Genomic DNA, 18,542 nt, shown 5'->3' with positions numbered 1-18,542 from the left:
GAAGGTTTCCGGGTCACAGAGAGGTGTTGAAGTACTTGAGTGACTTCCCTAAGCAGTTTGGGATCTGTGAGATGGTGAGGTTTGGGACTGAGGTGGTCTACGTTGGTTTGATAGAGAGTGGCAAATGGATGGTCAAGTCGAAGAGCAAGACAAGTGATGAGGGTTTGGAAGAAATTATTATGCTGTGGTTGTTGAAAAATTCTAGTATACATCAATGTATGCTATATATCCTACATCCGACGGTCGATATTGTTTTATGAGTGGGGTCAAAAAAATAATATCCGTTGTCAACCGTTGAATGTGAGATGTATAACATACATTGATGTATACTAGATTAACCGGTGATTGTTTGTTTGTCGTGGACATTATATTGTGCCTCGTGTTACAGAAATTCCAGATATGAATTAACATCAATGATTTATATTATATATAGACTTGTTATATTATGAAAGTATACTTGTATTGACTGAAGGGATGTCAAATGACAGACCTTCCCTGATCGTTGTGACCATCTCATTGTTTTTTCACTATTGGTAATCTTGATATCTCCCTATAGTATTTACTATTTCCCTCCAAAAAGGATTGGGCTTGAAATGGATGAAACTTGTGTGATATATACTTTACCTCAGTATAAAACAAAATCGTGCTGCGTATACTACTATGAGAAGATGTTTTCTCAGTGCCATGCTTGATTCAAGTTTAGTATTCAGTATTCACTTGCATGTTAGATTCCAATAGTTCCTGTGAGGTACTAACAAAAAAAGTATAAGACAGTATCAGGAATCATCCACGACTTCAAATCTCATCCTAAAGACTAGCCAAACTACCAAAGTACCAATCTCTTTTACTAAAGACTAGCCAAACTCATCTACCATGCAACTGGCCTCCCTCCAAGTGGTAGTGATCGGCGCCGGAGCTGCCGGTCTAGTCGCCGCACGCGAACTCCGGCGAGAAGGCCACAAAGTCGTAGTCTTGGAGGGAGGAGACCAAGTAGGTGGCACTTGGGTCTACACTCCAGAAGTGGAGTCTGACCCAATTGGGATCAACCCAGATAGAGCTATGGTCCACTCGAGCATGTACCAGTCACTCAGGACCAACCTCCCACGAGAGGTCATGGGATTCCGGGACTTCCCATTTGTGGTCAAGGAAGGAGATGAAGAGAGAGATCCGAGAACGTTTCCAGGTCACAGAGAGGTGTTGATGTACTTGAAGGAGTTCGCTGAAGTGTTTGGGATATGTGAGATGGTGAGGTTTGAGAGTGAGGTGGTGTTTGTGGGTTTGGTGGAGGGTGGGAAGTGGAAGGTGAAGTCTAAGAGCAAGAGAAGTGAGATTGTGGAAGAGATTTATGATGCTGTAGTGGTCTGTAATGGACATCACACTAAACCTCGTTTAGCTCAGATTTCAGGTATGAATGTCATTTTCTTTTTTATTTTGATATTCGTTTTGGTTCATTAGGATTTGGATACTGTACTGGGATTATTATTTAAAAAAGTTTGTGCCTTCATGTTGGTTTAACAACCCTGTTGGTTCTGAGTTAGGCTAGTCGGTAATACAGGGAGGAAATTGCTTTATGTATATTACAATTCGTGAAGATATTAATGAGAGGAGCTTTTGAGGTACAGAACTGAATAGAAAATGAGGAAATGGTAGAAAAGCATGCGTTAATGAAATTTAAGTTAAAGAGAGGTTTAAGAGGATTCACTTGTAGCTAATTTATGAAAATGATACTAACATTTACTCAGAGATGAGCCAGGTTATTGTAACACATTTGCAGCAAATAGAGTAGTCTAGCTATCTAGGTAGTGCTATTTGCATTACCAGTTTCTCATTGTTTACTCCTATAAGTGTCTGAATTATTTATTTGGAGTGCCTGATGGAAAACTGAGAGTTGAGTTGAAAGGGAATCGGAATTTGAGTCTTACTTTTTGTCCTCCAGGCATCCATACATGGAAGGGGAAGCAAATTCACAGTCACAATTATCGTACTCCCGAGCCATTTAGAGATCAGGTCTGTGCTCCTTTCTGCAGCCTGTAGAAACTTATGCATTGTGTTGTCTAAGTTGATGATGTCACGTACGTGCAACAATGCAATTTCTCGTAGTGGGGAATCATAGAGTACTTCTGTTTTTGTGCTCTTTCACCTCTTTAGTAGTTAGCTAATTTTGGCTCGTTCCTGTTTTGTGTAGGTTGTAATTTTGATAGGCAGTGCTGCTAGTGCTGTTGATATTTCTCGTGACATAGCTGGAGTTGCTAAAGAAGTTCATATTGCATCTAGATCTGTTGCTGATGAAACCATTGAAAATCACCCTGGCTATGATAACTTATGGCTTCACTCGATGGTAAAACAATTCACGAATGGACTATGTTGATCAGTTTGTGAAGGAATTTCAGTTTCATTCGAGCTCTTATATCATCTAATTCTACCGCAGATCCGATGTGTCTATGAAGATGGTAGTGTTGTTTTCCAAGATGGAAGTGATGTCCGTGCTGACATCATTCTTCACTGCACAGGGTATGTGCTTGATTACTCCTTGTTACAGACTTACCTTCATGCTTTAGGTAGCACCGTAGCAGAGTCCAATTAGGAATTCTAATCTTATTTGTCGTTCATTAAAGGTACGAATATCATTTTCCTTTTCTCGAAACGAATGGCATTGTGATTGTGGATGACAACCGTGTTGGTCCGCTGTATAAGCATGTCTTTCCCCCAGTCTTTGCCCCTTCACTTTCCTTTGTTGGCATACCTTTTAAGGTGTTTATCGATCTGGAACTACATGCTCTGATTATGGTTGGATCTTTTGGTTCATTCTTTTGATTGTTGAAGCAAGTCTTTGCATGCAATCAGGTTGCTCCTTTCTTCATGTTTGAGCTTCAAAGCAAGTGGATAGCTGGTATTTTGTCTAATCGAATTGCACTTCCATCCCAAGAGGACATGATGGAGGATGTTAAAGCTTTCTACTCTTTACTTGAAGCTTCTGACACACCTAAGCGATACACTCATAGTATTGCTGATCATCAGGCAAGTTCATTCTCCTTTTCTTTAGCAAATAATAAATTCAATTTCTATGATTGTCTGCCTACATTCTTCATTTCTTTCATCCTTACTGGAAAGTTCTTTCTTTATCAGTTGTTGAAGGGAACCATCTTTGAAACAATTTCTATATGAAATTTTGTTCCATACTGACTTGGCTGGATCCACACGTGATAAACAAAGACTATTTAAGCACAAGTCTCTTGTCTAAACATAGACTGCCAGCTCCTTAAGAATTGACAAATGGGGTTCTGCAGAAGTTTCATATCTTTCAGTCTGTTGAGGCCTTCAATTTTCACTATTAAATGCACACCAGGGAGATCAATGAAGAAAAAAAGGACCGGGAAGAATTATGCAATCTTTGTTAATACTAATTTTTTTGTGCTTACATATTATTATTATCTGCTTAATTGAAAGCCAACAGCTTCATTGACAATTCCAAATCGTAGAACTTTCGTTAGCTATTATATCTACTCTCTCACACTCAATCTAGGCAGCTGTGGTGTTTTGAAATGTCATGTATTGTAGTAGACCAAAACTAATAGTTAAAGCTACAAGGTCTTCTAGCCACTGTTCAATATCTTTTCAGTCCAGTTGTTCTAGTCTCTGAGTTTTTATATCACGAACAAATAAACATTGAAGTTTTACATTTTGCAGTTTGGATATGACGATTGGGTTGCAACTGAGTGCGGGTCTCCAGTCTCTGAGGAATGGAGAAAGCAAATGTTCTATGCAGCTATAGAGAACATGCTAGCCAAACCAGAGACATACCGAGATGAATGGGATAAATATATCCAATTAGTATTGCAAGCTCGTGAGGACTTCAAGAAATACTGCGCAAACGGACATATAATTCTTGACGAGAAGGACTCGAACATGTTAATGGGCAAGTGAAGCCACATGATCTCTTTCCCAGATTGATCATTGTGAATATAGTTGGCACAAATGTGTTAAGAAATGTGGTGCATTCCTTATTGTTGGTGTTGGTACACATGAAACTGGAGCTAAATAAAATCCCACTACCATACCAGAAGAATAAATGCCTGGTACGCTCTTCTGCTGAAGGATCGAAACTGCTTGATCGGATATTATTGTACTAAAGATATGAACAATTCATAATGTATCAGTCTATCAGACAAAATTTAGTAGCTGGAACAATTCTTTCGGAAGCTCTTTGGTCAGAACACATCCTGTTAATGGCTAATTCTCATGGGACAGCCTTCAACCTTGAACTCTTAGTCTTGAATTGTTGGAAAGAGGAAAGAAGGAGAAGTGAATTTATAAATAGACCAACTGATGGGGACTTCATCAGGACTCTTCACTTCTGCAATTACAAGTTTTGCAAGCAAAGGCAGCACCAAGAGCTCAAAATTGAGACATTGCTTGCAATTTAAGTAACAACATCACCTGACGAAGAACATGACATCTTCACATACCATTAACTCCCTACTTTCTCATTCCACATATACACTTCTTCTCTCTATCTCCTGTTCTTCTTTGTTCTCCTCCTTCCTCTTTACAAACAAACAAAAACTTCAGAAACAGTCGAGAACAAACAAACAAAGATAGAAACTTTTAACAAAACAAAAGGTCAACCCAACGAAATAGTAATGATGACAATACCGTTTTTAATCCAAAGAATGACAACCCAATCTCTACTCTCCTTCACACCCAAACCCACAACCCCAATCCGCCGTGTTCTTCTCTCCACATCCGCCACAATGCACGCACCAACCACCCGCAACGTGGCCGTCATCGGCGCCGGAGCCGCCGGCTTAGTCGCCGCACGTGAGCTCCGGCGAGAAGGCCATAAAGTTGTAGTCTTTGAGCGAGGAGACCAATTGGGTGGCACCTGGGTCTACACTCCCGAAGTCGAGTCCGACCCAATTGGGTCCGACCCAGATAGATCCGTAGTCCACACCAGCCTGTACCAGTCTCTCAGGACTAATCTCCCGAGAGAGGTCATGGGTTTTAGGGACTACCCATTTGTGGCCAAGGAGGGAGATGTGGAGAGAGACCCGAGAAGGTTTCCGGGTCACAGAGAGGTGTTGATGTATTTGAAGGAGTTTGCTGAGGTGTTTGGGGTGTGTGGGAGTGTGAGGTTTGAGAGTGAGGTGGTGTTTGTGGGTTTGGTGGAGGGTGGGAAGTGGGAGGTGAGGACTAGGAGTAAGAGAGGTGAGGAGTTTGATGAGGTTTATGATGCTGTGGTTGTTTGTAATGGTCATTATACTGAGCCTCGCATTGCCAATATTCCAGGTAGTGATGATCACTCTCATTAAGTCTGTAGTTCAGTTGGAATTATAATTTTGGCCAAAGTTTGTTCTTTATGTATTGACATGCTGTGTGTGAGCAACTTAAATACAATTTGAAATTTAGTGTAGGGTAAATGTGGCTTATGGTAGAGTACAGAAGTTAGTTCTTCTCCTGTAGTGTTGATGCCATGGCATTATTCTCAGGCATTCTTTCATGGAAATGACCACTCATTTTTTTTTAATTTGGTTTCTTTTTGTATTTGTATGCTGTGTTTATGTAACTTGGTACAATTTGAAATCAGTGTAGGATAATTGTAACTTGGTCCTTCTCTCCTTGTAACATTGATGTACATCATTTTCAGGCATTGACACATGGAAAGGGAAGCAAATTCACAGCCATAATTATCGCACGCCTGAGCCATATCGAGACCAGGTCTGTCTAACTTCTGCATCCTATAGAATCTTTTATATTATGTTCGATCTGTGTCTGACCATAGAAGTGAATTAAATCGAGTTCTGAACTTTTGATGAAGCAGGCTATAGTCAATAGGCTAATGATCGCTATAGTTTTGTGGACTTTTACCTCTATTCAGTGGTTTGCTTGTCTTTTATGTTTTGTGCTTTACACAGGTTGTGATATTGATAGGGAGCTCTGCTAGTGCTGTTGATATTTGTCGGGACATTGCAGGAGTTGCCAAAGAAGTCCACATTGCATCTAGATCTCTTCCTGATGAAACATTTGAGAAGATGCCTGGCTATGATAATATGTGGCTTCATTCTATGGTAAAAGAACTCACCCATGGTAAGATTGGGGTGGCTATGATGATAATATAGGATTTTTATTTGATCCTTATCTTATGTAATTTCAATGTTCATAATTTGACGCCATGCAGGTCAAAAGTCTGACGGAAGATGGTGGTGCTGTTTTCCCAGATGGGAATGTTGTCCGTGCTGATGTTATTCTTCACTGCACAGGGTATACTAGCTTTGGCTTGTTTGATAATGTGCGTAATGGTAAGTGCAATAAAATTTAGAGATTGAATGGTAATATATTTTTCTTCCTTTTCAAGGTACATTTATAGTTTCCCGTTCTTGGAGACCAATGGCATTGTGACTGTGGATGACAACCGTGTGGAGCCACTTTACAAGCATGTCTTCCCACCCGCCTTGGCTCCGTCACTATCCTTTGTTGGGTTACCATGGAAGGTGATCTTCTCTGCTTAAACTTATACGATGTGTTGTGCTTTATTCTTTTGTTGGTCAAAATAACTCTTAATCTATCTTGGTGCAGGTTGTTCCTTTCCCCTTGTTTGAATTACAAAGCAAGTGGATAGCAGGTCTCTTATCTAATCGAATTACACTTCCATCTGAAGAGGAGATGATGGAGGATGTCAGAGCCTTCCACAATTCACTTGAAGCTTCTGGCATACCTAAACGATACACTCATAACATGGCTACTTATCAGGTATGCTCAATTTTTTGTTTTGTTCTATACCATTTTCTTATTAGAATTATGCATAGGATGCTAGTTGTTCTTATGTTTTTGGGCTTATTGATCAGCATCATTATGATTCCTGCTAGATTCTCAATATAACATCAATGCTATCAGCCGCTAGTTTTGCAGATCTCTATTTAACATTGCTTAGCATGACACGTTGTCCATCTTTAAAATCTGGGGTTTATCTCTTTTGAAGCATCTGCCCTTTGTGTTTCCATACGCAATAACTTTGCTAACAGTCTAGCTTTTGAATATGGTTAACATGGTATGAACAGAATAAGTACTTGATATTTTTGCAGTTTGAATATGATGATTGGCTTGCTGCTCAGTGCGGTTGTCCAGTGTCTGAAGAATGGAGAAAGCAAATGTACTCAGCAGTTTCGAAGTATAGGCGTGCTTGTCCAGAGACATACCGGGATGAGTGGGAAGATGACCAATTAATATTGCAAGCTCAGGAAGACTTCAAGAATTACACCTGACTTCATTTGGTCATGAACAACTGATAGCAAATCAGTTGTATAATCTTGTTGTGTTCCTTTCTTCTATGTTTGGAATTGAGTTTCTCCATATAGTATTCTGGGCTCAAGTCACAATGTTGTATTATGTACCATTTCTTCTCAATAAGATGTTGAACACGAGTAACTTGTAGATGAAACACATAAAGGTCGAGCTGCTTTCTTTGTTTGCTGTAGACTATAAAGTTTGAGTAACCTCCATTGCGTCCATTCTGATTCTTCTATGCACTGAATGTATGTTACAACTGCTCAGCTAAATGAGTTTACGAATAGTATGGATTCACAAAACATCAAATCAAATATGAATTGGATACGGTACAGATCAAAATTCAAACCAAATTTACTAAAAGTGGTTGGTCGTTAACTTGATATTGGTCCAGGGGAAACAGAATCTTTTTTTTTTAAATCAATACTGGAGCCATTCGATTGAAAACAAGGGCAGAAGCCACAGAAAACAACTTACAACGAAAGTAAAGAGCTAAACAGCAACTAGAAACAACTAAACTAGACAGAGACAAAAACACAGACCAAAAGAAACAGCAAAACAGAAAGCTAGCAATAGAATCATGAAACCACTCTAATATATCATTTTGTACGATTTTACTTTACCTCTCCTTTAGTCATACAAAATGCATTTACAATAGAAGACAATTGTCAGATATAAATCTATCAATTATAAGTTCTAAACTAGTTTCTTCTTCTCCTTAGACAAGGCATTTTTAGGTTTCTTCCGAGATCGATCTTCAGTGAAGAGATAATTGTACTTCTCCAACACCCTCTCTTTCTTTTCAAGCCTGCCTAATATCTCATATGCATCCGCCACTTTCCTGACTATAGATTTCTGTGGAGGTTTACGATCAAAAGCTTCCAGCCCCTCAAAAAGCTTTCAAATGCACACACAATTATGGTTAGTTGTATAATCTAAAAAGTATTCCAGAAAATATTTAAAAAAAATAAAAACTGAGAGTGCCTAACATCAATCTACCATAGCATGACCCATATGCACAAGATAAGCAAGTACCTTTACGAGATTCTCCAACATGTTGTTTCGATAATACATAGAGATCATGCTTTTGCATAACTGCCACGGAACTGCATGCAGATCCATGCCAATCTTCTTCTGCCAGAACTTGTGTGCTTCTTCTGGTCTTTGGTCCATATCTAATGCACGTATTAGCTGCCCATATGTTCCCATGGTGGTTCCCTGTCCCTTGCTTACCATCCATTTAATTACCTAGAGACAGAACAGGGATAAAGTTCAGAAATTTATGGCTTAAGTAAAGTAATCTATCCTGCATTTTTCTCTTCCCATAGTTGGTTCTCCCGGCAAGTTTCTGGCAAGGATTCTAAGAATATGTTTGGGGGATAAGGAATCTGTAAGAAATTTCGCATCTGGTGAATGTGATCTACCTATAGTTCCAAATCAGACAAATGCACAACTTTTAGTTCCTCAAATTTTGACATTATATCAAATTGTTTTAAAAGTATGTGTCAAACTGAATATTTTCTATAGGTCATACCTCAGATCATACATTTAAAGCACTAAATTCAGTTTGACTACCTCAACTTTAGGTCTCTCATCAGTTCACTCCCTCAACTTTCATTTAAATTATTGTCAAACTGAATATTTTCCATGTAAAATAACCTCAATTTTCTAAGCCCTAGGAAAAATTGAGATTTAATCATACCTGAATAATGCGGTGCCATTGCTGTTCCTTCTCAAGAGCAATCAATGCTATCCTAAGTTTTCCTATAGGGAAGTCTTGTTCCCATGCAACCCATCCATCGAGGGTACCATAAACATCCTCCTTACTATCATTGAGATTAAGTAGCTGCAAAGGTGGGTTTAACTCAACAACTTTCCTAATAGGACTTGTACGATAAACTTAGCAAAAGTTCCACTCCATACATTGTGGATGACAAAGAGACAATTAAAGTTGGCATTTTTTAGAATGTTCTTAACCGTACAAGAACACACACAATAAACCTTCTAACTATAAAAAAATTATAGCAGGGTCTGAATATAGATAAGGCATTTAAAATAGGGGGTTTAATATATGAATAAGATTAGAGTAGAGTTGTAATGCAGGGGTTTAATATATAACACGTGCATTGGAAAACCCTCGTGAAAACTAGAAAAGGGGGGGGGGGGTTTAAAAACGGATATGCCAATTTCACTTCCCTCATAATATTTCTCCATATAATATCAATCACACTAAAGTATATGAAGAAATTATTGGCATGCATAGGTGCGATAAAATCAACTTCATGAATTTTTTTCAATATATATTATCATGAAGTGCACACGTTTGATCAGTATACACATTCAGTATCCAACTGTCTTTCTAGCTCAGGTATTTCACTCTGAAAGTGGCAGCTCATGTAATCCAAATCGACACTAGATAAAAGTTTCTACTTTGCCATGTCCCCCTCATCTGGGAGCTACCTCAGTTAAAGTTTGTTATTTATTACTACCAAAAGATTTATAATCAAAATACTATTAAGAGATTGCAGATATAAAAAGTCTAAGGGCCCGGTTCCATTGATACATTACAGAAGTAGCATCACAAACATTTGTCTCTGTCGATACAGAATTACAGATACATCATACATTATAAGAACAAGCAAGATTGAGATATAAATACTTACTGTTTTGACAAGAAAGTTGATCTTATCCTTTCTCGAAACATTCCATCTGATTTGGTTCCTGTTTTCACCTCCAGCATTTTTCTCAGGAATCCGACTGTTAACTTGGTTGTGGTGTTGATCCTATGCGATTGCACATCAATCAGCCCTCAATATATGAAGCTCTCATGTCGTGTCCAAGGCAAAAAGAATAAAGATAAACACAGAAAACCTTCAAAATTGTAAATGACTGCTCACAAGAGAAACATTCCAATCTAAATTCTTTCCCACAAAATAACAATTTGGACACGAGATAATATTCATCTTTAGCTATAGGGAATATATTAGCAAATACTTTAATTTTCGTAGAGAGTAGTATAAGGAAAGATAGTTACACCAACCTAACATTTTTATTTGCCATCACCATTTGTCTTAATCCTTCCTTCATTCTTGTTTACTCAGACTTAAAGCAGGCCAGCCATCATCGTTTTTTTTTTATCCAGACAGAGTTTCCCTTAATACAACATTATCGTTCTATCTTCATTGAGACTCAGAAACTGCCAGACTTGCATTGCAGAATCTGAACCCTTCTACCACCATATCAATACATGTGCAAAAGAAGTTTAAGAAAGAATTCAAAGTACCTCAGATGACACCACAGCCTTCCCTTCTCTAAGGTTATATACTTGTGCTTGTGACACAGTACTGTATGAAGAACTCAGAACTTGGGCCCTAATAACTCCAAGCTGAGTTAAATGGCCAACCTGGAAAAGATATCAAAGCACAGAATTCCATGAATGATTCTGTAACACTTAAAAGGCATAGATGAAACCAAATAAAATTTCAACTATATAACCTGCAGTATTGTGAAACAGCCCAAATCAATTATCCTCACAATTTTTGAACAGAATCAGCACTTGTGTAAACCAAAATACTTGAAATCAATCCAGCACTTTGGACTGTATTCTTCTTTTAAATATGTGTCTTACATTTACTCATTGGGCTGTGGTTCTACACAGACATATAGATTGAAATTCAAGAATTTTCTCAGTAGCTGAACTCCAAACTCACCAAATAAGCTCATTAAGTTTCCTACTAAACCAATGACCATCAACATTGGCAATCTATCACCCCACTAATCTTTCGGGTTTTCTCTCCTTAAAAAATTTATGAAGTTATTGACTTTCTAATACAATTTGCAGAAAGAAAGTGTCTTTTCAGATGAAAATGAAGTATTACAGAAGACGAACAGCTCAACAATCCAAACTTTGGATGATCTGTACAAGTGAAAACCATATGGAAAAACTACAGACATGGTTAGTCTTTGGGCATGAAATCAAACCAACATTATCAAAAGTGAAGAAGAAAAAGAAGATGAAAGGGAGTAGTAGAGACTCACCAGATAGGATATGGCAGGTGATTTCCACATTAGTACAAACTCAGAAACTCTCAGTCTTAATAGTTAAACGAAGAGAAGGCTAAGGCGAAAGAGAGGAACATATTTGCGGCGACCAAGCGGCTCGCCAACAAAGGGGCTTTGGTTCGAAGAGTGTATGAGACTAACGAGAAGCAACTGCTTTGCGCCTTTGCGGACTTTACTTTTTAATCTATGAGGTCGGGTGAGTTTGGTGCCGCTCGGCTTTATATGAGGAAATTGAGGGATCTATTTACAAAAAGTCTTGGTAATGTTTAATTAGTAGTTGGTTAGACTTACTTTCTGGTCAGACTTTTGCAAATTAATCAGGACGTGTTTTTCTTTAATGAAGAAAAGACATTACAACGAAAAGGAAAGAACAAGATTACAAAGAGAAGTCCTACAATCTAAAACATGGAAATTGAAACTAAAAATAGTGATGGAAGATAGTGGAAAAGCATATATATGCCAACCAACAACAAGGTTAGAGTGACCAATGTCGACAATCACATTTGCGAAAGTTTATTTCACGCTAAATGTGAGTAAAAGTAATTGGAGTGAAGTTTTTGACAAGACAACTAATATTATTGATGACTATTATGATACGTCAATGAGTGTAGTTATTGATAGAGTCAATGAGAATTTTATAATCATCCTCAACTTTAAGTTTGGTCCTTTTTATTAAATAACTCACACACCGTTACATATGTTAATGCGGTTTGAACTCATGACCTCAACGTTGTTAGTTAAACTACCAACCAGACCACGGCTCACCGATGCCCATATGCAGTAAGAATAGCAACTCTCAAACCCAAAGCTTCAGCCAAAAGGATATGTGTAATATATAAAGATTTGGCTAAATCTACCAAAGAACTTTAGTTATAATGTTGCAACGATTGCCACGCTTGGTAAGAATTTTCCAGTCTAATCACTAATCAGGATGTTGGTAAAATATTGGTAAGGAAACTTGAGATTGCAAATAAGAAACAAAGAGCAAATAAGTGTTATCGAATACTTGTGCTATTACTCTATTAGCCGAACATGTTTCACCAAACCCAAATTACTAGCTCGTATCAAAAGTTAAAAACTCAATCCTAGCTTGCCTAATTTTCATAATAGAGAGCAAAGTAATGATTTTCCTGAATTCATATGTTAAAATAATGTTACGTTTCTCTAATATGATTTTTAATTTGCACCATATATAATGTAACATTGGGTCAATTTCATTTTACACGGATTTAGATATCAAATGTAAAATCACTTTATTCTAGCCTTCTTTTATTGTTCTTCAATGTCATATTATGATTTTTTTTCTTTTTTGAAAATCGAAGGGAATGATTTAAATTTGATCTTTGGAATGCTGCCTTCTCCCATTGGAATTGATCCCAAATTTCACAATAAAGATGCACAACAACTCAACAACTAACAGTTAGCTAGCAATTCCCAAATGGAAGTAGTGATGGATGTGAGACATGGAAGTACAACTAAAACTAGTTTAGCTCTGTGTTTCTTTCATCTTAACACAAACCCCCGGGCAAGTGCCCACTGGATTTTGTTATAAAAACAGCACCTTGAAAATTGGTGACACAGAGCCAAACCAAAGCATTTACATGACTCCCTACTCTCTCTCTCTCTCTCTCTCTCTCTCTCTCTTCTGAACCTGACTCACTCTCTCACCTCTGCTTTGCTTGTTCACAAGGGCGGGCAGACAGAGAGAGAGAGAGAGACGGACTTTAAGGCTTTAAGCATTGGAGTCTGCTCAATTTGGGTTTGACATAATCGCCCACGTTCATTTCAATTACTTCTTTCTTTAAAGGTCCGAGCTTTGGAGCCTCCGAAGAAAGAAGGGTCTCTCTGTGTCTCCGTCACGCCTCTTTAATTCATGGGTTTCGTCCACTGCTCTCTTTGCATGCTTCTGTTTCTCATTTTCTAGCTCAAAGATCTCACCTTTTATCCAATCTCTCCGCCTTTCAATCTGTCTGGGTTTTCAGAGCTCTGTTAGAATATGGCAAATGCATCTGGGTTCTTCACTACTCCTTCAGTTCCGAGTCTGAGGAGGAAGGTTCGGCCTTCATTGGCCATTTTTGGATCTGGGTTTCGCGCCCCTGAGGGAATCTCCAGGAGGGTAGTGTTCTGCTCCAGCGCTGAGAAGCAAGCTGGAGCTTCCTCCTCTTCTGAATCTAGAGCTCTCAGGTCAGTTCACTACTTCAGCTCCCTGTTTCCATTTGGCCCTTGTTGTATGATGAATTGGGTTGTAGTTTGTAGCTGCGTTTTACTTGGACTATTGGAGTGCTGAGCATTGGTTGATTGGTTTTAATGATCTTTGCACTTAATGCAAATGTTTGTTTTGCTTAGCGTGATTGTTGATCCAGAAAGAATGTCAATGCATAGGTACTTAGTGTTGGAAAGATGGAGATTGAATTCTCAAATATGTGTATAATGTATACTATGTAGATTTCATGTACTTGAGCCGTAAGCTATTATGAGCTTCTGTGCTGGAATTTCTGTGTTGCCGGCTTTGCACTATAGAGTTTTGCAAATGAACAAGAGCAAATTCAAAACCTTTGAGGCTCTGATACATTATCAGTCACAGGTTGTACTGATTCTATCTTAATTGAAAGGGAGGAGTATTTGACACACACGTAATCTGATCGTATATCAGTTGCAATGTATTTTGGAGTGAGGAAGACTGAGGTCATTGCAATATTAGTTTACCTTATTTGCCAGTTTGCACCAAAATTAGGAGTGACTTCTGTTTACAAGTACAAACAATTTTACAACACCAAAGAAGTAGGGAGTCTGGTTCTACTGAACTTATTGTTAAAATGACCTTTTGAAGGTTAGTCACAAGGTGCGTCAGTTACTTGGTTAGCAAATTTATCTTTATTTTTTGGGACAACATTATAGTATGGAGGACTAATGTGAGGGTACAATAGTATGAAGTTCAATAATCTCTCTCATGTAAGTCAATTTGTGGGTGAGCATTCTAGCTTATCCAGCATATGTACTGAATTCTGCTAGAAGTGCTAACGACAAGAAAAATAAAAATCTCTGTGGGCGTGAGCTTCTAGGTTATCCAGCATTTCGACTGATGTAGTCTAGAAGAGCTCAGAGTTTATTAGACTAAGTTCTATGAAGGAGATGAACAGGCCTGCGCAACTGGGTCTCATTATTTATACCAGAAGGTAGACCTCATAATTATGCGGAGATTGTTGGCACTTTATGCATGAGGTTACACTGGTACAGTATCATAATGTTATTTTGGGTTTGCTTGTATCATGATTTTTTTTCAAACTCTAACGGATCAGTTTATTCTTCTTTTTGGGTTATGATCAGTTGATAGAGATTTTCATCTTGCCTGTTGTCATCTGGTTATGTTATAATATGCTTTTTTGTCGTGTCTTCCCATTGCATTGCTATGCTTTCTGTATGGCTATGTATTCTATATACTAAACATGGTGTCCTGGAACATTAGTCATGTTGGTATTCATATTGTGTTTTGGTTATTTGGATGCGAGTTCAAACTAGTAAATGACAATCAGCCTGATTATAGATTTCTGTGCCTATATTCAATGCTTGAAAAATATACTTTACAGGCTTGTCAGTAGAGGCTGCAAGTTAGCCGGGTGTGGCTCAGCCGTTCCCAGTCTTAAGATTTCAAATGACGAGCTTTCAAAAATAGTAGACACTAACGATGAATGGATATCTGTTCGCACTGGGATTCGTAATCGACGAGTTATTTCAGGTCAGTTCGTACACTCTGCATGATAAAATGTCATAAATCTAGTAAATATGAGCAATCTGAGGTTGTTTAGTTGTTTACCATGCACTGAGCCTCTTAATCTCGTGCTTGTGCTACTACCTTAAACATACGATATGCATGCATGAGTGTTGATATGTTTGACATCATTAAACCATATGAGGTGGCATTGCTTGCTTAAGCTGAGTCTCTTAATTACAGTGTGCATGCTCAATATAGGAAAAGCCACTCAGCTTAATCAGTATTGGCTTACCCACGGTCAATTAGGTTAGCTAGCTGCATGTATCATCCCTGTTAAAGAATATCTGTGTAGTTATTGGTTTTCCCAATGCTATTTGGAATGCTTAAGTGATGAAGAATACAATGGGGTTTTAGCTGGTAAATTTTGCTGGTATATTATCTGAGAGAGGTTCTTCTCATGGCTTTGGTGGATATATTAACTGTTATATATATTGTCTTTATTAGTCCTTGAGTTTATGGTGCTGGAGATTTTAAAGTTATCTTCTCTGGATAATGACATCATCCTAATGTGAATTATTTACAGGCAAAGAAAGCTTAACCTTATTAGCAGCTGAGGCAGCAAGGAAAGCTCTTGAGATGGCACAGGTTGATGCCGATGATGTGGACTTAATCTTGATGTGCACCTCTACACCTGATGATCTTTTTGGCGGGGCTCCTCAGGTATATACATTATTTGTTGGCATAGAATAATAATATTATTAAGTGGTCGTATATGAAGGATTGAGCTATGTCTTTAAAAGATAACTTCAGTTTTAATTTTTTTTAAAAGTCTTTATTAGTTTCATTTTCTACCTTCATTGAGACTAATTGTGTTGGATAACCTGATTCACAGTGGCTGAAGATATTTAAATTTGAGTTGAGTTGAATATAAAACAAATAAGCGTTTATATAAGAAGAAATGGAGACATCATTGATTGAGTTGCGCAGTTTTAGAAGGGTTTTAGTTGGGACAGAATTTGTTTCTTGCTTTCTTGTGAACAACTGTGTCTAAGCATTTTACTCGTGTTCCCTTTCATGTAATTCACCTCGTATTGTATGGGTATGTGGGTGCGTTTAAAGAATTGTATCTATAATGTTACTTGCATCATATATATTTAACAATATGTATTTGATCGTTATTGGGTTTTAGATGTCATACTCTGGACCTAGAACTCTAATTGATTGTTTTGGTCAACCATTTCACATCTGAGCAATGTCAGTCAGCTTAATTTGTTTGATTCAACATGTTTATCACATGTAGTCTCTTTTGCTTGTAAAGCTACTTAGTGCAGTATCTAGATTTGACTGTCTCTTTCCAGCATCAGGTTCTGGAGTATGAACTTGAATAAAAGCATCTAGCCTGAGCCGGGGATGACTACTCTGGTATAGTCTTTTTTGTAGGGCTGGAAGTCTTGATCATAGACTTGAAAATGGCAATTTGATTCTTGATGAACTTTCTTTGCCTGATTACAATTATATTCTGAAAACCTCCCAATGTTCTTTCCCTTAACTAAACTAACTTGACGAATTTTCAAGAAATGAGCTTGTATTGGCCAAGTAATCTGGTTATTGTGTGTGCCTCTTGAACTTAGCATTGCTTTTGGTGTGCTTGGCTCAATCATTTGCTAAAGCTGGGATGTCTTGACTTACAAGTTATTTCCTTTAGTTTTCCCGTAAACTTTTGTGCCAGTTAGGCTATATTGTAAATGACTTAGATAATAATCTTGCTTACAAGATTTCGCTGCCCAAGTGCTTATAATGATCTATTCAGTATCGTTACTGCTAGAGTTTGTAATCTCATATTGCTGCAACTTCAGGTTCAAAAAGCACTTGGCTGCAGAAAGAACCCCTTGTCCTATGATATTACAGCTGCCTGTAGTGGATTTGTATTGGGTTTAGTATCAGCTGCTTGTCACATTAGAGGTAAGGAATTTACTTTGATATGAGACAACTGTTAATTAGATGCTCGATTGATTAAACTGGTTTGCACAAACTACAGGAGGTGGATTCAAGAATGTTCTAGTTATTGGAGCTGATGCTCTTTCTCGGTTTGTCGACTGGTCCGACAGAGGAACCTGTATTCTCTTTGGAGATGCTGCTGGGGCTGTTTTAGTACAGGTTACTTTATGGCACTACTTGACATGTATTTGCTTAATATTTCATCCACGTATTTATCACTGCATTATGTGTAGGCCTCTGACATTGAGGAGGATTTCTTACTTGGTTTTGACGTTCATAGTAATGGTGACGGAAGCAGGCACGTCTTATCTTCATTCTTTTTCAGTTCTTCACTATTTTATCAATTGCCATATTTCACAGTTTTCCTGCTGGTTATAACTTGCACTTATTCTCAATTTTCCCCAGTCATATGTGATTGATGACTCTCTGTCTCTAATTGCAGACATCTAAACGCTACGTTCAAAGGAAATGAAACAGATAGTGAATTGGGTTCTAATGGTTCAGTCTTAGGCTTCCCTCCAAGACGATCTTCATATTCTTGTGTTCAAATGAATGGAAAAGAGGTATTTCGGTTTGCATGTCGATGTGTGCCACAATCAATCGAGAATTCACTTGCAAATGCTGGAATCCCTGCATCTAGCATTGATTGGTTACTGCTCCATCAGGTATGGACAAAAGATATCTGTTCACATTCCTCGGGGATCTGAGTTTAGATGGTTGAATGATTGCTCTGCTCTACTGTCTAAGTAAAACCCCTGAGTAATAAAAGAGGAGTCTGTCCATATCAAAAGGCAAACAACTTTGACATTTTTTGTTTTTGAGAAAAAAAAAACGTAAATAACAACTTTGACATTATAGTTATACTCATGATAGAGGATGTGTGAAATTGCTTAGTTCTTCTCTCTAACCTGGAACTTTTTACCCAAGATAATTTCCTAGGCGGTTTCCTAATTGTATGGTAGCAAGCTTGTTGGTGTAAATTTTTTTTTTCCTGATAACAGGTATAGGATAGAATGGATTATGACCGAGTTAAATGATTGCAGGCAAACCAGAGGATTCTTGATGCAGTTTCTAGTCGCTTGGATATCCCATCAGAACAGGTTATTTCTAATTTGGCGAACTACGGTAATACAAGTGCCGCTTCGATTCCTTTGGCATTAGATGAATCTGTAAGAAGTGGCAAGGTGAAACCAGGCCATACAATAGCAGCTGCAGGCTTTGGAGCAGGTCTCACATGGGGTTCGGCTATTTTAAGATGGGGCTGAAAATCTCATCCTCTTGTCAATAGAAAGAAGAGTATATGCTACGAAGCGCAGTTTTGCAATTCTTGCTTCACATTTCTCATGTATCAACATCATCATCAAATGAACAAACCTCAGCTCCCATTTGTTTGTTTGCCTTTTTCTTACTTCTTAGCTTTGACACCTTCAATAAAATTTGTATTCTTTTCCTCCAGTCCAATAATCTATTTGTTTCTTGAGTCACAAGC

At 38.0% G+C, this 18,542-nt stretch overlaps 4 protein-coding genes across 4 annotated transcripts; 3 read left to right on the top strand and 1 right to left on the bottom strand.

Annotated features, from left to right (window-relative positions):
• Positions 1-676: 676 nt before the first annotated feature.
• On the top strand, positions 677-4,251 carry LOC126794052 (flavin-containing monooxygenase FMO GS-OX-like 4). Its single transcript, XM_050520697.1, has 7 exons — positions 677-1,405; positions 1,937-2,007; positions 2,186-2,338; positions 2,429-2,511; positions 2,616-2,751; positions 2,845-3,018; positions 3,688-4,251. The coding sequence occupies exons 1-7, from the start codon at positions 874-876 to the stop codon at positions 3,922-3,924; spliced, it is 1,386 nt and encodes a 461-aa protein (XP_050376654.1). The 5' UTR covers positions 677-873; the 3' UTR covers positions 3,925-4,251.
• A 423-nt stretch (positions 4,252-4,674) lies between these two features.
• LOC126794054 (flavin-containing monooxygenase FMO GS-OX-like 2) lies at positions 4,675-7,508 on the top strand. The gene is made up of 7 exons (XM_050520699.1): positions 4,675-5,286; positions 5,645-5,715; positions 5,913-6,065; positions 6,176-6,258; positions 6,353-6,488; positions 6,574-6,747; positions 7,080-7,508. The coding sequence occupies exons 1-7, from the start codon at positions 4,752-4,754 to the stop codon at positions 7,257-7,259; spliced, it is 1,332 nt and encodes a 443-aa protein (XP_050376656.1). The 5' UTR covers positions 4,675-4,751; the 3' UTR covers positions 7,260-7,508.
• A 322-nt stretch (positions 7,509-7,830) lies between these two features.
• Positions 7,831-11,505, bottom strand: LOC126794060 (pentatricopeptide repeat-containing protein At4g18975, chloroplastic). Its single transcript, XM_050520705.1, has 6 exons — positions 11,320-11,505; positions 10,565-10,684; positions 9,945-10,064; positions 8,984-9,127; positions 8,317-8,529; positions 7,831-8,178 (listed from the first exon to the last, which is right to left on the bottom strand). The coding sequence occupies exons 1-6, from the start codon at positions 11,347-11,349 to the stop codon at positions 7,978-7,980; spliced, it is 828 nt and encodes a 275-aa protein (XP_050376662.1). The 5' UTR covers positions 11,350-11,505; the 3' UTR covers positions 7,831-7,977.
• A 1,427-nt stretch (positions 11,506-12,932) lies between these two features.
• LOC126794055 (3-oxoacyl-[acyl-carrier-protein] synthase 3 A, chloroplastic) lies at positions 12,933-18,508 on the top strand. Its single transcript, XM_050520700.1, has 8 exons — positions 12,933-13,527; positions 14,931-15,079; positions 15,639-15,775; positions 16,912-17,017; positions 17,094-17,212; positions 17,287-17,351; positions 17,496-17,718; positions 18,097-18,508. The coding sequence occupies exons 1-8, from the start codon at positions 13,340-13,342 to the stop codon at positions 18,316-18,318; spliced, it is 1,209 nt and encodes a 402-aa protein (XP_050376657.1). The 5' UTR covers positions 12,933-13,339; the 3' UTR covers positions 18,319-18,508.
• The last annotated feature ends 34 nt before the right edge of the window (positions 18,509-18,542 follow it).

This window comes from Argentina anserina, chromosome 5 (genome assembly GCF_933775445.1).
Source record: "Argentina anserina chromosome 5, drPotAnse1.1, whole genome shotgun sequence".
Taxonomy (NCBI): domain Eukaryota; kingdom Viridiplantae; phylum Streptophyta; class Magnoliopsida; order Rosales; family Rosaceae; genus Argentina; species Argentina anserina.
Note: the sequence above shows the minus strand (reverse complement) of the source record. Positions and strands in the feature narration are given on the sequence as shown.

Coding starts and splice junctions, on each gene's coding strand:
- LOC126794055 (XM_050520700.1), top strand. CDS start 13,340: ATGGCAAATGCATCTGGGTTCTTCACTACTCCTTCAGTTCCGAGTCTG. Junction 15,080..15,638: donor TAATCGACGAGTTATTTCAG/GTCAGTTCGTAC, acceptor AATTATTTACAG/GCAAAGAAAGCTTAACCTTA. Junction 17,719..18,096: donor ATTGGTTACTGCTCCATCAG/GTATGGACAAAA, acceptor AAATGATTGCAG/GCAAACCAGAGGATTCTTGA.
- LOC126794052 (XM_050520697.1), top strand. CDS start 874: ATGCAACTGGCCTCCCTCCAAGTGGTAGTGATCGGCGCCGGAGCTGCC. Junction 2,008..2,185: donor CCGAGCCATTTAGAGATCAG/GTCTGTGCTCCT, acceptor TGTTTTGTGTAG/GTTGTAATTTTGATAGGCAG. Junction 2,339..2,428: donor ACTTATGGCTTCACTCGATG/GTAAAACAATTC, acceptor ATTCTACCGCAG/ATCCGATGTGTCTATGAAGA.
- LOC126794060 (XM_050520705.1), bottom strand. CDS start 11,349: ATGTGGAAATCACCTGCCATATCCTATCTG. Junction 10,065..10,564: donor AGGCTGTGGTGTCATCTGAG/GTACTTTGAATT, acceptor GCAATCGCATAG/GATCAACACCACAACCAAGT. Junction 8,179..8,316: donor TGTTGGAGAATCTCGTAAAG/GTACTTGCTTAT, acceptor TGCATTTGAAAG/CTTTTTGAGGGGCTGGAAGC.
- LOC126794054 (XM_050520699.1), top strand. CDS start 4,752: ATGCACGCACCAACCACCCGCAACGTGGCCGTCATCGGCGCCGGAGCC. Junction 5,716..5,912: donor CTGAGCCATATCGAGACCAG/GTCTGTCTAACT, acceptor TGCTTTACACAG/GTTGTGATATTGATAGGGAG. Junction 6,489..6,573: donor TTGTTGGGTTACCATGGAAG/GTGATCTTCTCT, acceptor ATCTTGGTGCAG/GTTGTTCCTTTCCCCTTGTT.